The 19,178-nt window shown below is 44.6% G+C and overlaps 1 protein-coding gene across 1 annotated transcript in view; it reads left to right on the plus strand.

The window, feature by feature from the left end:
* Positions 1–19,178, plus strand: part of DOCK5 (dedicator of cytokinesis 5) — a 230,297-nt gene that overhangs the window by 161,191 nt on the left and 49,928 nt on the right. Inside the window, exons 22-28 of the mRNA XM_043988287.1 lie at positions 899–1,033; positions 8,683–8,794; positions 11,328–11,398; positions 11,895–12,001; positions 16,116–16,252; positions 17,597–17,692; positions 18,887–18,985. Of these exons, the coding sequence (XP_043844222.1) occupies positions 899–1,033; positions 8,683–8,794; positions 11,328–11,398; positions 11,895–12,001; positions 16,116–16,252; positions 17,597–17,692; positions 18,887–18,985 (757 nt within the window). The remainder of the gene's footprint in view (positions 1–898; positions 1,034–8,682; positions 8,795–11,327; positions 11,399–11,894; positions 12,002–16,115; positions 16,253–17,596; positions 17,693–18,886; positions 18,986–19,178) is intronic.

Consider the following 19,178-nt stretch of genomic DNA (forward strand, 5'->3'; position numbering starts at 1 on the left):
AAATTACACAGTGACTTGCCCAGGGTCACACAGCTAGTAAGTGTCAAGTGTCTGAGGCCAGATTTGAACTCAGGTCCTTCCGAATCCAAGGCCAGTGCTTTATCCACTGCACCACCTAGCTGCCCCAACAACAACATTTTTAAGGAGGAAGAGGGCAAAAGAATGAGAAAAAAATATGCCAAACAAATCCTATGGCATAAGCACTATTCCCCTCAAATAACATAATATGTATTTGTAAGTCTTGAAGTGGTAGGTAGGACCTATCATTAAGGGCCTCCTGGGCCTGGGGGGTGAGGGGGGTAATGCAGGAAGAAGAGAGCAGGAAGCTTTGGGGGAATACCTCATATTATAGTCAGCCTGAATCATAGACTTTGTGAAGAGGAATTGTGTGAAATAAAGCTGCTAATGTGGATCGAACCAGGATGGGGGCGGGGTCTTGAATGTTTGTCTTCTATACCATTGGCAGGAAGGAACTATTGAATGCCTTTGACTTATCAAAGGCAGCAGGATGGTCGGTAGATAGCGCATTAAGCCTAAATCTGGCCTCAGACACTTACTAGTTGTGTGGTCCTGGACAAGTCACTAACCTCTTGCTGCCTCACTTTCCTCCATTATAAAATGGGGATAATGATAGCACCTACCTCCCAGTGTAATTTTAAGGGTTAAATGAGGTAATATTTATAGAACATTTAGCACAGTGTTTGAGTTTACAGGCTGGTAAACTGAGTCCCAAAGACTTGCGCTTGCTTTGATTGCTTATGGCAAAGTCTGTAAGAGATCCTGAGAGTCCAGATTTCCACTATCCAGGGGGCCATGTTTCCTTTTTATCAGGGGAAAAAAGGTTATTCTACATTGCCCTGCATGATGTGTTTTTTCCTTGTTTTCTTGCCTCTCTAAGGAAACTCACCAAAGTACTGAACCATTACGTGGGTAACGCTGAGGACTCCAGCAAAACGGAGTTGCTTTTTGCTGCCCTGAAAGCCTTGAAGTACCTCTTCAGATTTATTGTGCAGTCCCGTGTCCTGTATCTGAGGTAAAGAACAGCACACGCCAGCATGGGCCTAGAAGCCTTGAGCCTCAGAGTGGGGGTCTCACATCTGGCCTTCAGGCCCATGAGAGAATACTTCAATAGGGGGTCTTCCAACCCCTTGGTCCCTTCTCCTTCCTTCCCCTTCCCCTTCTGAAACTTCCTCTTTAATCCATCTTCACTTCAGCTATCACTTCCAATGTCTTTTTCTTTCTCCCTTCTTCTCTCCCCCTTCTTCCCTCTTCTTTCCCTTCTCCCTTCTTCTCCCTCCTTCCTCCTCCCTTCCCATCCCCTTTTCCCTCCCTTCATTTCTACCATCTCCCCTTTCCCTCTCCTCTCTCACATCCGCATTCCTCTCTCCCCTCTGCCTCCCTCTTTCCCCCTTCTCTCTTCCCAGAGAGCTCCTTCCTGCTCAGCCACCCCATGTCCTATTAGATAGTAAACTCCTTGAGGGCAGGGTTGTCATGTTGCCCATGCTTATGAGATGGCCATTGCATCTAACGGGCACTGATTCGATATTCACTGAAATAAAATGGTGGGAAACTCAAGACTTGATAGGCAGCCCCTTCACTTTCTGGAAAGTTAAAGTTATTGGAGGAACATTCCTGTTCCTTGGGCTAGGGATTTCTTGTCATTTGTCCTTCATTCTAGAGGAGGACCATGACAGATGTCATGACTTGAAGTGAATTGGATTGAAGTGAGGCAGGGCTGTGCAAGGTCACCAGCTTCACTCTCTCCTCCAGAACCACCTGGGTCCTGGGACAAGATATATATCAGGCTAGGGACTGAACCTATAGTATCTAGGGAAATCCCCGGTGAATAAACAGCCTCTACCAAAACAGGTCAGCACCTTCCCTGCAACTTGTCACCTTGGAGAGCTTCCTGGAGGGAGCACTGGATAGGCAAGTGACTTGCACAGAGTCCTGCAGCCAGGATGTGTCAAAGGCAAGACTCAAACTCAGGTCTTCCTGGCTTTGAGGCCCACTACCTAATCAGTGCTCAGCTGTCTCTTATTTGTAAAAGGTGCTAAAATCTCCCTCCCTTGACCTTCCAGGAGTTAGTCCTAGATCTGCTTTTGAAACTTCTCAGAGTAAATCTTTTCAGAACTGAAGATGAAGAAGATAGTGGCTAGATAGCCAATTCCTGTCAAATCCTTGGGAAACTTTAAGGCAGTTTGTTCTCAGAGGGTGTCAATGTGCCAGTGCCCATAAAAGAAAACATTTGATTTTGCTTCATATGAATTTTCTCTTGGCCAGAGTTTCTAGTATAGTAAATACAGTCAACAAAATTTGCCTATGAACCTTACCTACCAACCTGGAGGTCCCAAAGGACTCAACAAAACCAGATGTTTTTATTCAAGAGAAATTAATCTCATGATTCTCCCAGTTCTCCTGTTGTGTTGCCAGTGTTAGTGCTTGGCGTGCCATGGACCTTGACAGCTCAGAATCCTCTGGCATCAACAGAGTTAGTGTGAAAACTACTTCTGAAAAAGATTATATATAGCAATGCCATTTGCCATCCTTCTGTTATTTTTATAACATGAGAGTATTGATCAATTGATCACCTGAGCACTTAGCATCTACATTGAAGTGATACTCCCTCAGGGAGCTCATGCTGTCTTTGTCATGGGCTCCCTAAATCTCTTCTTCAGGTGAAGCATCCCAGCTTCCCTCTCCATTATTCATGACACCATTTCAAGCCCCCAACAATGCTAGCTGCCCTCCTGTCACTCCAGTTGCCAATGTCCCTGCAAAAAAGTGAGGCTCCCAGAACTGAATTCCAGAACTGTTTATCATTCACTAAGGGCCTTTGAATTTATCGGGGCTGGGGGTGGTGGGGGGAGCAGTGGGGCAGAGAGAACTCCTTCCACCAAGAGCATTTTCCCACCAGACTAAATTATAATTGTCTGAGGCTCAGAGAAATCGAGTAACTTTGCCATAGTCTCACACCTACTTAATATTTAAGGCAGGATTTGAACCCAGGTATTTTGCAGTGCAAATTCAGTGCTCAATCCACTGTGGATTGATTGAGTTGCCAACAGCTAGTCCCACCCTGCTTTAAATAACCAGCACTTAACACAGGGCCTGGTACATAGTAGGAAGTTTTCTTCCTTCCTTCCTTCCTTCCTTCCTTCCTTCCTTCCTTCCTTCCTTCCTTCCTTCCTTCCTTCCTTCCTTCCTGCCTGTCTGCATGCATGCCTTTCTCTTTCTCTTTCCTTCTCTGGTTTCACTGGTCTAGGAAGATCACTCAGTCTTACTCCATGGCACTCAATCTATGACGCTCTGGACATTGCCCTTAGTAGGACAGAGAGAATACAATGGAATCATTTCATTTGACTGTATTCATTCCTATTTGAACCAGGAGGCTATGATGAGTAATTTAGTCAAATGCCTTTCTGGAATCCAAACATCGTTTGGGGATTTGGTTTTGGGTTTTTAATTCACATACACTGAGTTTGCAAATGAAAATCATGAAGACCCTTTCCCACAAACTTTTATTAACCTTGTGTCTCTCCTCTCTTGTACTTAAGGAGGTGTTGTTTTTTTAAACCTAAGTACAGGACAGAGGATTCACTATTAAATTTCATCTAGTTCATTTCCATGTTAGTATAGGGAATTACCACACAGAATCCCAGGTCTTTGAGCCATAGTTTAAACTCTTTTACCCTCTTATCCATACTTGATTCAGAAGTTCCCATTAAGTGTATTAGGTTTATCTCCCAGATTTATATCACCTATAAATTCGACAAGTCAACTTTCTGTGCCTTTTCGCAAGCCCTTTATAAAAACATTGAACAAGGTGAGGCTGAGAATAGATCCTTGAGGTGTCCATCACAGAACTCTAACCCAGCTTGTGTCAGTTAATGCTCTTTGAATGGGATTGCTGAACTAGCTATGAATCCATCTGCACCTTGTGAGTGACTTTATCAAATGCTTTGCTAGAATTCAGAAATATTATACCCATGAAATCACCCTGATCCACCATGAATAAATGAGTGAGTGGGTGGGTAGATGGATGGATGAAATAATGAGTGAATGAATGAGTGAATGAATGAATGAATGAATGAATTTTATTTAGCAGACACTTATCTACTGTGTTCCCTCTCATTAGAATGTGACTTCCTGGAGGGCAGGAAGCATACTTTCAGAAGCCTTTCTTTGTATCCTACAGTAGTAAGCCCATGATAAGTACTTTGTAAATGTTCATTGATTAATTGATTATAGGTGGAGCTACAAATATATGAGAGACAGTCCCTGTCCCCAATGAGCTTACATTCTATGAGGGCAGACAACTCAGACAGGGAAATCGTGACCTGGGAAGAGTGTTGGCCTGAGAAGGGCCAGGATGGTGAGGGGAGCTGTGATGTGCTCAATTAACACACCTTTCAATAAACCTTGATTGGATTCCTGTACCTTGAACTGCAGGTGGTAGCAAGGCAGCCAAGGGTGGGGCAGGCCCACAATTGAGGGAGATGGCCAGAAGTGACCTCATCACTTAAGTTTATCAGATTAATTCAGCATAACTTGTTCCCGAATGAACCTATGCTGGTACCTGGGTATGATCACCCCCTTTTTAACTTCTCATAAATCGTCTGCTTCACTTCCCTGTCTAGAATGTTCCTTAGGGTGAACATCAAATGCACCAGTCTATACTTGCTGGAATCCACCTTTTTCTCCTTTCGTTTTCCCATGTTCTACCTCCTATTCTCAATAGTTCCTTGTATCAAGTATTCTCATTCCACAACCACACCTGTAAATTCCTTAAGAGTGAGTGGCGAGCATGAGATCATAGAGAAAGTGTTGGAGTAGGGCCGGCCCCTGCCGCTCACTCCTGGTATTCTTGGGCCCTCTCAGCGGTTCAGTTCCTCATCTGTTAAATGGGAAGAGTAATAATCTGTGCCTTGCTGACTTCAGAGCTTCAGAAAAGGTCCTTATGGAGATCCAATGAGATAATGAATTTAAAATAGTTTTTTTAAGAAAGTGTCACATACACTTACTAGCTATATGACCCTGGGCAAGTCACTTAACCTTCATTGCCCTGCAAAAAAAAAAAGTGTCATGTAAATTTGAGGTGATGTTCTTGTAACAATGTAATCAAATCTGTCAGAAGGCATCTGAGAATAATAAGAATAACAATATCTAGCATTTATGTAGGACATTGAAGTTTGCAAGACTCCTTATAAATATTATCTCATTTGAGCCTTATGGTGACCTGAAGAGGTAGGTGCTGTTATCTCCATTTTACACATGAGGAAACTGAGACAAACAGGTTAAGTAACTCATCCAAGGTCACAGCTAGTAAGTGTCTCAGATCAGATTTGAACTTGGGTCTTCCTGATATGAAGAAGCTAGGTGGCACAGTGAATTGGGCACCATGACTGGACTCTGAAGACTCTTCCCGAGTTCAGTTTTGGCCTCAGGCTCCCTAGCTATGTGAGCTTGGGCAAGTCACTTAACCCTGTTTGCTTCAGTTTCCTCATCTATAAAATGAGCTGGTAAAGGAAATGGCAAACCACTCCAGTATCTTTACCCCAAATGTTATTATTACTCTAATTATAATTTTTTATCATTATTGGTTTGGGCCAGTCTTGAGCTAATTTACCATAGTTCAGCCTTCTATTATGTCGTCACCTGTCTTGCCTCTCCAATCCGTCTTAACTGCAATTGGCCAACTTTTTGTTGGTTGCAAAGCTTAGAAGAGAAGCTGAACGGTTTTGCATTCTCTCTGCCAGATCTTGCATCATCTTCCTCAAGCTGTGGGTCTTTTCCTTCTTTGTTATTGTCCTGATCTAAGTTTTTGAACAACCACAAATGCCCATTCGCTGTCCTCGATGTTTTTGCCAAGCCTCCGTTCATTTGAACTTTTAACCTGACAAAATGCTTATGGTTTCTGGTCACCCATTCAGTTCAATACAAGAAGCACTAATTGCGCACCTTCTCTATACCAAGCTGTGTGCTAGATTCTGGGGTTTCAAAGGGAACCAGTTCCAATGTCGGCAACACCAGCAGGGCACAAAGGGTTCAAAGCTGGCCGGGTGACCTTATGTTCATCTTTTCCAAGTGTTGTTTTCAGATGTCACATGCCAGTGTCCCCTGGGCCCCTATGTTAGCCCGTCTCATCATTTCCTTCCTCATCAGGATCATTTGTAGTTTCATTATTAGAATTTTCCTTTGGAAATCCTCCTGAGCATTCTTTTTCCCCTTTTACAGTGTCTGGCTCTGGTGTAATAATTATCATTCCTCTGACCTTTCTGAAATAGGCTTTGCTCAGGTCTAGAATGTGTGTCTAATAATGCTCATCACTTCCTTATCTTCAGATAGGCTGGTCATTTTACCCCCCCAGTACCTATCACCTTCACCTCCCCAGCCAGCTCCTCACCTTGGCTCAGAGCAGTCTAGGGAAGCATGCCATGGCCCTTTTTCCTCTTTCATAGAGGCATCTCTCCCCTATATGTCCATCCCCAACTATGACTGTGGCAGATGAGCAGTGGGTCACGTCACCTCTGGGACAAAGAATTGTCATTTTTACACTAACAGGGGGCAGGGAGGGGGGCAGCAGTAATCCTGCTTTTTCAAAGCTGCTCCCGGGGCAGCTAGGTGGTGCAGTGGATAAAGCACCAGCCCTGGAGTCAGGAGGACCTGAGTTCAAATCTGACCTCAGACACTTAACACTTACTAGCTGTGTGACCCTGGGCAAGTCACTTAACCCCAATTGCCTCGCCAAAAGAAAACAAAACCAAAACCAAAAAACAAAGGTGCTCCCTACAATTTCATAAGCCAACAGCAGGAAGTGATAGAGACAACAGATGCCAGGAATTATATTGATCGGTGGCCAAGGTCAAAGATTTTGTGTACAACCCCAGCTCCTTGTAGCTAAAAAATCCCAAACCACTAAAGGCTAATTCCTTTAAACAACTATCAACTTGCTGAAGGCAATAATAACAATAGCTCATCTTGAGATAGTGTCTTATAGCTTCCAAAACCCTTTTCCCTGAAAAACCATGGGAGGTGTGTTTGTTAGATTTTTGTGTCAAGGATTGGGGATCTCTGAGTCTTGCTATTACTCTCCACTATAGAAATGCATCCCAAGAGCACATGAATACCGTTCTTAGTGAATTGCTCACTTTGTCCTTTCTGCCTTTGAAGCCCTCTCTTTGGCCTTAAAGAGCCCTGATCTCTCTTGCTGCTTTTCATTATCTGGGTGTCCAAACGTGACCACCCCTACTTAGCACCAAGCTATGGCACTGGTTTTCCTTTCATGGTTCAATGCAAGAAAATTGGTGTCAGGAAAAATGTCCTAAGATTTAGAACTGTCCATAAAGTAGAATGTGGGCTGCCTTGGGAGATGGAAGGTTCTTCTTCTTTCATTTGGGGGTCTTCAAGAAGATACTGAATGACTGCTAGTGGGAAGGGGTAAAGGGCAAGAGAATAAGCATTTATATGGTATCTATTTTGTGCCAGGCACTGGGATAAGCATTTTACAAACATCTCATTATGTCAGTTGATTGATCATCTATCCATCCATCTAGCCATCTGTCCATTCATCCATCCATTGATCCATCCATCTATCCATCCATCATCTATCTGTCCAGCCAGCCAGCCAGCCATCTATCCATTCATCCATCCATACATCCATCTATCCATATATCTATCTATCTCTGTCTCTATCTCATTGTGGGTCAGTTTGTAGTGACACTTCTTGTTCAGTACATATTGGTCCTTTCCACCAAGGGGAAGCCCAGTCCCTAGGAGCAGCATGACCAGATGCCATCATGAAAAACCACAGACCTTCCCTCTACCCAACTCAGCTCCCATTGCCATATTATACACTCCCCTCTAAGTGTTGGACAACCCCTCCCAGCTAGATGCTCACTCCCTCATCTCCCCTCCACCCCAACTAGAGGAATCCCCCCCGACTCTGACCCTTGGCACACTTCATTGGGCCACCATCTGTCCTTCCATTGTTTCCTAAGCTGCTGAGGACCTTGCCATCTGCCAGAACCTAGGTGAACCCAAGTATGCTCTGGCCTTTCCATCTGCTGTGAATTAAACCCCCATTTATGTGTGGGCCCCCCAAATTAGATGCAAGCTCCTTCAGATCAGGGACCATCTCATCTTCTCTCTGTGTCCCCAGGACTTGATTTCCCATTCTATGGCTGGCCAGTTGAGGACTCTTGTTACAGAATTGCAGTTATTAAATCATTTGCCTCCTTTCTTCCGGGTTTTAACAATTTCAGGTTATTCAGCTAGATCCTGTCAAATCTAAAAGAATAATATTTAACTCTAAGGTTGGCAAAGTGCTTTAGAAATATTATTACATTTGATCCTCACAACTACTCTAGGAGCTAGCGGCTATTATGACTATCTCCATTTTGTGCATGAGGAAACTGAGTCAGACAAAGGTTAAATAACGTGTCTTCAGTCACACAGCTGATAAGTATCTAAGGCTGGATTTGAACTCAGGTCTTCCTGGCTTTAGGTTCAGTGCTCTAACCATTGCACCATCCAACTGCCTCTTGCTTTCTGCCTAGATAGGAAGAGGAATAAACAATGAGGAACTGGACATGCTCTAGATTTGTTGAGTATATGAATATACTCTAGATTTCCTTTGAGTCTGATTATTCCCTTAGCTCTCCCCTTTTTTTTTTCCTTCAGATTTTATGGTCAAAGTGAAGATGGGGATGAATTTAACAATGCCATTCGCAAGCTATTTCTCTCCTTCAACACCCTAATGGACAGACCCCTGGATGAAGCTGTCAAGATCAAGGTCAGTAAGATATTCCCTGACTTATCTTGTATTATGGACTGGGCATGGTCCTAGAAAATTGCCTAGAAATAGATTTATTTTATTTTTTTGTTTGTTTGTTTGCCAAATGGAATAAAAATTCAAATGTGCCAGGAGAGCCTGGGGAACTTCTATGGGTCCTTCCATGGAAGGAGTGGATAATTTTCCCAGTGCTCCCCATGTTTCATCCATCCGTTTTACACAATTTCTTTTTGATGCATGTAAATTCAGAAAATTGCTAAGTGTGCCTTGCACATCAGCCTCCTATCCTTGGAGAGTCCCAACTTTCCAAAAGGGTCATCACTATTCACTCAACTTTCATTTGATCCATTCATCCATTCATTTCTCTATCATTCATTCAACAAGCAAGCATCGATTATCTCCCTACTATGTGCAAAGCAGTGTACTGGTCATTTGGGGAGTTTAAAGATGGATAAGACTCTTATCTCAAGATATTCATAGTCTAGTTGAAGTGATGAGCAATAGGCACATAAATAAAGATTTCAAAGGAAAATATAAAAATTTCAAAAGAGGGGTATGAAATTCTCTGAGTTTGGTCGTGAGGGTCCAGGAACCTTATACCTGAAGGTCATTGGTGCCAGTTATTCTTTCTTGGTGCCATCCTTTGGAAGGGCCCAGGACTGCAGGAATTAGCATCTTCCTTGGATAAATAGACTTCTTTTTCCAAAAAGAAAATGCTCTCTATAGATTCCAAGACCAACATCTAAGAGATGACCCCAAGGGATGGGAATATTGCTGATGGCCTGGAGAAATCAGACTCAGATTCTTTGTTGGTTCTTTTGTGGTGCAGGGCCCAGGCTGGTCCACAGGATTATACACAGATCTCAGGTTGGGAGGGACCTCAGAGACCATCTAGCTCTACCCCCTCATTTTACAGAGTATAGAACTGAGACCCAGAGAAGTTAAATGGCTTATATAATGTCACACAGTTATAAGCATCAGAAATAGGATTTGAACCCAGGCCCTCTGACTCTTGGGGCAGTTAGGTAGCTCCATAGTGCACAGAGCAGCAGACCTGGAGTTAGAAAACTTAACCCTCTGAGTTCAAATCTAGCCTCAGATGTTTACTAGCTGTTGTGATGTTTAATATCTAATGTGTGGTCATCTTATTCCTGTCCCAAGTGTAGGAAAAACTAGCTAGAGTTTACTTATAAATTAAAAGCTTTAACACCAAGTTTTGGCATTAAACATTTATTAGTGAAAAAGAGAACACCTGGGTTAGAAAGGCAAGAAAAGACCTATCTAGCCTGGCATCTTCAGCTTCACCCACCACCAGCCTGTTCCAGCAACAAACTGCCCCAGGATCCCTCTTCCGGGTCCTGAAGAGAGGCAGTCCTCTCACCCTGCTTCAAGCTAATTGGCTGGCATCACCCAAATCCATTGGTTCACTGGACTTGAGGGTGGTCCCCTGTTCAGGTCAGAGTCCACAGCTTCTGAGAACAATACCCTCTTGAGGGCCAGGCAGATGCAGTTTCAATTGAGTTAACTTTAAATTAATCAGCTAAATCAGTCAATCTCAGTCAATCCAATCAATCTGGGGCCTTTGGGCATTGGCAAAGTCCATTATTTTCTTGCACTGTGTGACCCTACGCAAGTCACTTCACCCAGTTTGCCTCAGTTTCCTCATCTATAAATGAGCCAGAGAGGGAAATGGTAAGCCACTCCAGTAACTTTGCCAAGAAAACCCCAAATGGCGTCACAGAGAGTCAGACATGACTGAAACGACTAAATAAAAACAAAAGCTCTGACTGGAGGTTGCATTCTTTCCACTCTTTCCATGGGCTAAGAGATCTAGAGTTGGAAGTGACCTTAGAGGCCACCCCTGCATTTTTTAGATTGAAGGGCATAGGAGAAAGTAAATGCTGGCACTTATTTAAGCCTGAATTTCAAAGATCTTTTCTTTTTATTTGCTTTTTGGTCTGGGAGTTTTTTAAATATATGTTTATTGATCTTTTGTTTTCACATCATCCACATTTCCCAATATATTCCTCCTTTTACTTTCCAGAGAATAATCCTTTATAACAAATAAGAAAAAAGAGGAATATTCTATGTATTGCTCTGCACACATAGTCCCCCACTTCTGAAAAGATAGGAAGGCAATACCTTTCCATGCATCTTCTTCGGGGTTAAGCCTGATCATTCTAATTTCACAGCATTCAGACTTGGTTGTTTTATTCTTGCTATTCTTTCCATTTACATGACTGTAGTCATTGTGTTTGTCATTTTCAAAATAAAACCCCTTTCTCATCCCATCTCTAGAGCCTATTCCTAGATTCCAGGATCTCACTGATTTTCTCTTGGGAATCTCTCTGGCAGTGAGTCCATCACTGGATTTGTCATTGGAGGACCTAGGCTTGAAGCTTGATCTGGCCCCCCATCATCTGTGTTACCACAAATGAATCACTTAGCATCTCTGAACCTCAAGTCCCTAATCTGTTAGCAGAGGGGGCTGGGCTGGTTCTAGCTCTCCATCTGTCTTCCTTTGTTTTTGCAGGGGGCGGCTCTGAAGTACCTTCCCAACATAATTAATGACGTCAAGATGGTGTTTGATCCTGTGGAACTCAGGTAAAGAGGAGTGAGTTGGCCATCAAGATGTAACCAAGACAAGGCATTGTCCCTAGGGCTGGTAAGGGAGGATGCCCCCATCATTGACTCAGCTGGCATCACGACTGAATACACATATATAAGTATAGGGACACTAAGGGACCAAAAGAGGCACCCCCAGCACTCACAGCTGCCAACAAAAGCGCCAGGAGGGGTCCTATGCACAAGGGCCAAAGGAAGACACAGGCCGGGACCTTCTTGGTGCAGGGAGAGGCAGAAGTGGGGCTGTTAGGGGGAAGGTTTCTGCAAGCACCTGATGGAAGGGGGTGAGCAAGAGAAAGGCGAGTTTGTCCTGAGCCCCCAGGGCAGGCTGCCACTCTGTGCCTTTCCTTGGCTGCTTCAGAGAGTCAGCCCACGTCCCAGGGAGGGCGGAGAGGGCCAGGACGGCCCCTGGCAGGGCAACCTTAGATGGGGGATGAGTGAGAGAAGCCCCTGATAGGCCTGCTTCTTTTTGCAGTGTCCTCTTCAGCAAATTCATCCAGAGCATCCCTGATAACCAGCTGGTCCGACAGAAGCTCAACTGCATGACCAAGATAGTGGAGAGTAACCTTTTTCACCAGACAGGTGAGTGGCACACCAAGTCAACTGAAGTCAACCCAGCGCACTAGAAAAAACCCTCGATTAGGAGTCTGGGGACCTGAGTTCAAATCCTACCTCTTCCATTTACTAGCTGTGTGACCTTGGGCCGGGCACTTAACCTGTCTTGTCCTCACTTTCCTCCTCTTCAAAAGGAAGGGGCTGGACTACATGGCCTCAAAGTACTTTTCTAGCCCTGCTTTTGTGGTCACATTTTACTTGGGTAAATCCTTCACCTCCCTGTGCCTCAGTTTCTTCAAATATAGAGTAATGGCCTTTGGTGTGCTCATTCCCTCTAAATTGAAGCTCTTGACATTTGTACTAGTGGAGGGCGTACCATTATATTTGAGATCATAGAACTATCACTACACACTTACCAGCCTTGTCACCTCCAAGTCACCTTGTTAAGACCTCAGTTTCTTCATCTGTAAAATTAAGGTATTGAGCCAGATGCTATCAGGGTTTTCTTCCAGATTAATCACTTACCATGCACCCAGGAACTCTGCTAAGAAATGGAGATGGAAGGACAAAAATGACAAAGTTTCTGCCTATAAAGTGATAAATTTTAACAAGAAAGAAAAAACATAAGCTCAGTGGCCCCTAGGATAGGACCTCCCTCTGGGGGAATGACCCCGGGCATGGGGTGGGGGGGCGGCATTAATGGTTCAGAGAAAGCATACTAAAATCCGTAGGGGTCCTCACTGGTCCAGAGCTCAGTAGGGATCAGAGATTTATAGATATAGAATTGGAAGGGATGGTATCCCAGGGCAAGTAAGTTAATCCATTCATTTTAAATATTTGGAAACTGAGACCCAAGGACGTTAAGGATTTGTCCAAGGTCATGAAGGTTGGAGTTGAACTGAAGTGATCAGACACTAAAGTCAGGCTTCTTTGCCTAGGGCTGAAATCCAAGCCCAGCCCCTTCTTGGGCCAATGGTCCATTATCCCAGAATGAGCCACCGTTGTCCTGACTGGGTATTATTTACAGGTGCCCCAGGTGCCCCTGGGAACCCGCTTTGCAGGGGAAGCTGAGGTCAGTTCCTGAGTCTCTGTAGTTCCCCAAACATTCAGGACTTGCATCATCTTTCTGAGAACAATCAGCCAGTGTCCTCCCACATTCACAGACCCTCCTGGCTCAGGGCAGAATGGGAAGGAAGGTGTACATGGTGGGTAACCTCTTAAGTACTTTCTTCTTATTCCCACTTAGGTTGTAGCTTCAGAAACCAAGGCAGGGAGCTTCAAGCCAGTCATTTAAATATAAAAGTTTAAACCCTTCCGCACCTCCACCCCACTAGGAGGTATAGACAGAGCCTGGCCGGCAGCGAGGCTGTAGGGCCCAGTGGTCTTGAGGCTCATGAGCCCCACTGCAACCTCATGTACTTGATGGCAGGAGAACCTCAGAGTCGATAGGAGCCCCAGAGGCTGTCTGCTCTAACCTTTCTCCGTGTGTGAACAGGGTCTACAATGTCCCCAAGCAGTGGTCACCCAGCCTCTGCTCCCTCCATGGCAGATCAACCCATGCTGTCCAAGGCTCCCCTTGGCCACGAGTGGAAATCTGCCTCTTGATTGCTCCCCATTCTGCCCTCGGGGGCCAAGCAAAACCAGGCTGGTCCCTCTTCGTGTACTTGGAGACACTCCTCCATCCTCCTGATTCTTCTCCTCCCCAGCCTAAGCCCCGGATCATAGAACTAGAGGAGAGACCTCAGAAACCATCTGCTCATTTTACAGATGGAGAAACTGAGGCCTGGAGAGGTAGGATGACTTACCCAAGGTAATAGACCTAGTAAGTGGCAGAGGCAGAAGATAAATCTAGCTAGAATGGTTCTTCCACTCTAGATGTGGTTAGATGACTCAGTGACTCACTGTTCTTGAAGTCAGAAAGACCTGAGTTCAAACTTAACCTCAAAACTTACCAGCTGTGAAACTCTGGGCAAGTCACTTTACCTTGGTCTGCCTCAGTTTATTCATCCATAAAATGGGGGAAATAACAGCACCTCCCTCCAAAGGTTGTTTCGAGGATCAGATGAGCTCATATTTGTAAAGCACCTGACACATAGTAGGCACTTAAAATGCTTATTTCCTTCCCACTTACCATGATGATGATCTCAGGTTATTATTTAGTGACACAATTGTAGATTTATAGTGGGAAAGAGAGGTTCAAGTACATCATCATTTTATAGGTAAAGAAACTGAGACACAGAGAGGTTAACTGATTATATATACTTACGATCACACCATTTTGTCTGCAGCCATGACAGAGGAATGTTATTGAAGGCTAACACGTGTTCTCCCCTTGCCCCCTGAACCTTCCCGTATGCTGGGTTCTGTGGGCTCTGCCTATCCTGGGCACCTAGCTCAGAGTGCAACTGGTATGAGCTCACAGAAGGCAAGGGTTGCTTCATTTCCATCTCTGTCCCAGGGTCGGGCTCAAGTAAGCATGCTCTGTTGGATTTAATTTTATTAAATTACAGATAACTATGAATGTAGCCAACATTTAAGCTGCACCTACTGTATTTAGGGCACTGGGCTAAGCGCTGAAGGGGATAATGTTGAAATAAGATAGTTGCAGCCTTGGGTAGTTTACAGCCCACAAGGGGTAGAAGACGCCAGCACCAATTGTTATAATACTCCCGGTACTCTGCAAGGTCTGAGGGTGATCTGCACCAAGGTAGTCAAGTTTGTCTGGAGGAGGAAGCACTTGGGCTGGATTCTGTTCATCAATATTCTGCTTAAAATGAATAAACAAAGCCCCAGAAATGCTCTGACCACCGCTGAGGGCGAGACGTGGGGGGTGGCCAAGAAAGAGGGCCTGGCTCTTCTGCAGATGACCAAGACCACATGGGAAGGTCCCACCTTCTGTGGGACCCTCCTCTCTGTCCCATGATAGGCAGAGCCCCTGAGCCTATCACGGAGCTGAAGCAGGACAGGGATGCCCTGCCAGTGGGGTGTGCCATCCACAGGGGTTCCCCAAGCCCTCAGTGGGGGGCAATGTCCTCTTTACCCTCAGGAGCCCATACACAGTTAAAAGGGAATTCTTCCACTGTGACCTTGGAATGGTCTCTTTAGGCTTCAGTTTCCAAAAGATGATTAGACTGGAAGTTGTAAAAAGGCCCCTTCAAACTCCAACATTCCATCAACCTGAATTTATGTTAATTATATTAACATATTAGTTTAGTTTTGATGTATTAATAATAGACTATTAATACATTGATAAATCATCTAATTTAATATATTATCAATATATGTTGTTAATGTATTAAATATATAATTTCATATACTATAATATATGATATATTGTGTTGTATATAATATTATGTATCAATATAGTCATTTATATTAAGTCCCAGCTCTTTTAAGTTATATGACCTTAGGTAAGTTTGTTTCCCTATCTGGACTTCAGTTTGTATATTGATCATGATTTCATTGATCACAAAGTCCAGACTTGCCCTCCTTTCTAAGTATGTGTCTGAATTTATACATTAATCTATATGAAGAATATTTATAAACCATAATCCCACTGGAGCCTCATACTAACTAACCATGTGAAATCAGCAAGTCACGAATTATCCCCATTTTTCAGATGGTAAAAATAAGGTGGAGAGTGGTTAATGATTTTCCCAAAGTCAAAGCTAGTAATCAGTTGAGGCAAGATCTGAACTCAAGTCTTCTCATTCTACATCTTGGATTTGGTTCACTGGCTCTCCACACATAAATTTGATTTGTTGGAGCAAAAAAAGAAAAAAAAAGTGAATAAAAGGAAAATGAGAGAAAGGGGGGAATGAAGTGGGGGCACAAAGGAAAAAATGAAAGAGAGAGAGAGAGAGAACTGAGAAGGAAGAAAAGAAAGGACAAAAAAGAGAGAAGGAAAAAAGAAAGAAATTGAGTAAGGATTTGAGAAAAGGAAGGAAGGAAGGAAGGAGAGAAAACCTGCAGAGATTTGTCTAAGATGGCGTGGCTGGTGAATGACTTAAGTAGGCTTGGACCCCACGGGTGCAGTGCAAGGACTCTGGTTTTGATGGGAGAGCAGAGCGCTTACCTCTTCAGAAAGGGACTTTGCAGCTCGCAGCAGGCCGCAGTGTGGTGTCCCCATTTCCTTCCTCAGAGTGCAGAGATGCTCTGCTACCCCTGCTCATTGACCAGCTCAGCGGCCAGCTCGATGACAACTCCGACAAGCCCGACCATGAGGCAAGCTCACAGCTCCTTAGCAACATCTTAGAAGTGCTGGACAGGAAGGATGTGGTGAGTTGATTCATCCCCCCACCCATGCACTTGTCCTTGTTGCTCAGGGAGAGCGTGACACCAGCAGCTCCCTGGTTCCCCGTTGTTACTGCAGAGACCTCTGTGAGTCTGAGCAGGCCCCACCACCAAGTGCAAAGTCCTCTCAAAGTGGGTTTTTTAAACTATAGCAGGGGCAGCTAGGTGGCACAGTGCATAAAACACCAGCCTTGGATTCAGGAGGACCTGAGTTCAAATCCAGCCTCAGACACTTGACATTACTAGCTGTGTGACCTTAGCCAAATCATTTAACCCTCATTGCCCTGCAAAAATAAAATAAAAATAAAACTATAGCAACTTCCCATGCAACCTTGTGGCTCAGTTCGACTTGCCCAGTCTTGACATGTCAGACCCTGCTCATTGCCAGGGTGAATGCCAGCAGAGGACCCGCCTTCAAGTAGCTTTCACTTTAATGCAGAGAATGGGGCATGACAGGAATGGGTAAATAACTGCAATAAAGTTTAGAAAGTGGAAAAGAAAGGGGAGCCAGAGTCGCTTTGAGGGGGCTGGGAGGGAAAACTTGCTTCTAACGGGGCAACTAGGTGGCACAGCGGATAGAACGCTGGCCCTGAAGTCAGGAGGACCCAGTTCAAATCCAGCCTCAGACACTTTCTAGCTATGTGACCCTGGGCAAGTCACTTAATCCTGATTGCCTCAAAAAAATAAAAAAGAAAAGAAATTGCTTCTTGCAAAGAACCTTCTGTGGAAAACATGATACCTATTATGGCCTTTGAAGGAATTGTGGTGGGATGAAAGGAACTCTAGAGGCCACTGAGTACAACCCATCTCACTTTGCAGTTAGAGAAACCGAGGCCCGGAAAGATTTGGTGCCTTCATCACTTAGGATGATGGAGGTAGAGTTAGAAGGGACCTCAGTGGGCATCTAGCATCACCCCTCATTTTACAGATAATAAACTGCTATACTATGGAAATCACGTTCTCACTGGGGTGGGGGAAGGGAGCGTCCATCTCTAACCAAGGACAACAATCACAACAAACACTTGCCAATTTCATTTTAATCTGGTTTCCACCAGTTGCCAAATGTGGATAACATCTCCTATCTCTAGACCAAACGACCTCTCTGGCCCATCCCAATTCTAAAATCCAGGGACATCTACTAGAGTTTGTATTTGTGACATTCACAAAGGACTGGTTTTCCAGGTCTGGTATTCATCTCCTTTCTCATAAAGGTCATGGAAAGAGATTAGATGTTGGACAGAGGCAGGCCTGTGCTATGCAGAGCCCCTGGAATACAGGAGTACTCCTAGGAAATGAAGTGCCCGGCCTTTCTTTGTGTTTCTCCCTCAGGGCCCTACCTCCGTGCACATCCAGCTGATCATGGAACGTCTGCTAAGGAGGATCAATCGGACTGTGATTGGGATGAGCCGGCAATCTCCCCACATAGTGAGAACCATTTTTTTTTATTCTTAAGTTTATATTGATCTATTTATTAATATAGGCCTCTTCTCCATTTCAGCTGTCCCTTCTAACAAAGAATTTTAAAAGGCTATTGGGGGTGGGAAACTAAAGTATCCACAGATCCTGACAATATCTGCAGTGTACATAACCATAGTCCCCCACCCCTTCAAAGAGGTTTGGCTTTTTAGTGGGGGGCGGGTTGCATTTTTAAAAAATTTTTTGCAAAATTGAAGAAAAATTCATACTGGTCAGTATTTTCTTGGCTTTTCTCAGCTCTCTAGCTTTAGTTCCTGAATTAGGGCTTTGCAGCAAGGCCAGACTCTGCCCCCTTCAACACTTTGGGATGGGGTGATCACCTCTTCTTGGCCTTGCCCTGGGATTCTTGTGCTGACCTCTCCTGGGGTCAGACAGACTCCCCTGAAACCCTTGAGGTTCAGAGTGCCAGATCTCTAGGGATCTCTGGTATCTCAGGCTATGGTGCTGGGGACCTCAGAACCCCAAGGCCTGGATTACCCTGCTCTCTGTCTGGCATCAATATACTAGTCACTGCCTACTACTGCTTCCAAGGGTTGCCAAGTACTTCAGCCAGGGTCTGCCCTCAGGGATTTTACCCAGGGCTGCTTCTGTCTCTAGACAGTCTTATACAGCACACATGTCACATCTCTAGTCAAACTGAATGAGGGAAGCAGATAGAGGGAAGAATTAGAGAGATACAGGGGCGGGGACTTTCAAAAAGAAAATAAATTGACAGAGAGTGACAGATTCTTAGGGACAAAGGCAAATTTAGAATTACAAATACATACTGAGGGAAGTTTCATGGGCTATCACCATTGCGAGGACAGCTGGTGCAGAGCAGTGACTTCAGACATCCACTGATGGCCTTTTCCACCAGCTTTCCCAGTGGTCTAGTGGGCAGGTGTCATGTAGGCTGCTGGGTGATTCCACCACCAGTCACCCAGAGGAGATATCACATCACTGGGATGAGGACAAAGGAGCCAACCCTGCCAAGACCTGAGCACAAACTATGCCACCTTATTTTAGAGCCCTGTCATCTGACAGGTTTCCACTTGAGTAGAATCGCGGTGTCATAAATTTGATGGTGGCGACATTTCCCCAAAGCTTCCTGGGCAGGGCTGCTCACTGGGGGACCCTCAACTGACTGTCCTTTTCCCTTTTCAGGGCAGCTTTGTCGCTTGCATGACCGCCACCCTCCGGCAGATGGATGACTTCCATTATAACCACTACATCAGCACTTTCAAGACGAGGCAGGACATTATTGTAAGTTGTCATCAGCACATCCTGCCCGCCTCAAAACATTGTCCCTGAGGCAGAGGCTCCTTGATCTTTTTTCCAGGCCCATTCCATCCCGTTCAACACCCATTCTTAAAATGTGTATTTATTCCTTTTTGTCTTCATATCACCCTTGTTTACATCTCTCACATCCACCCACCCCTCACCTCAGGAAAGAATA

The sequence above is a fragment of the Dromiciops gliroides genome, chromosome 2 (assembly GCF_019393635.1).
Source record: "Dromiciops gliroides isolate mDroGli1 chromosome 2, mDroGli1.pri, whole genome shotgun sequence".
NCBI classification, from domain to species: domain Eukaryota; kingdom Metazoa; phylum Chordata; class Mammalia; order Microbiotheria; family Microbiotheriidae; genus Dromiciops; species Dromiciops gliroides.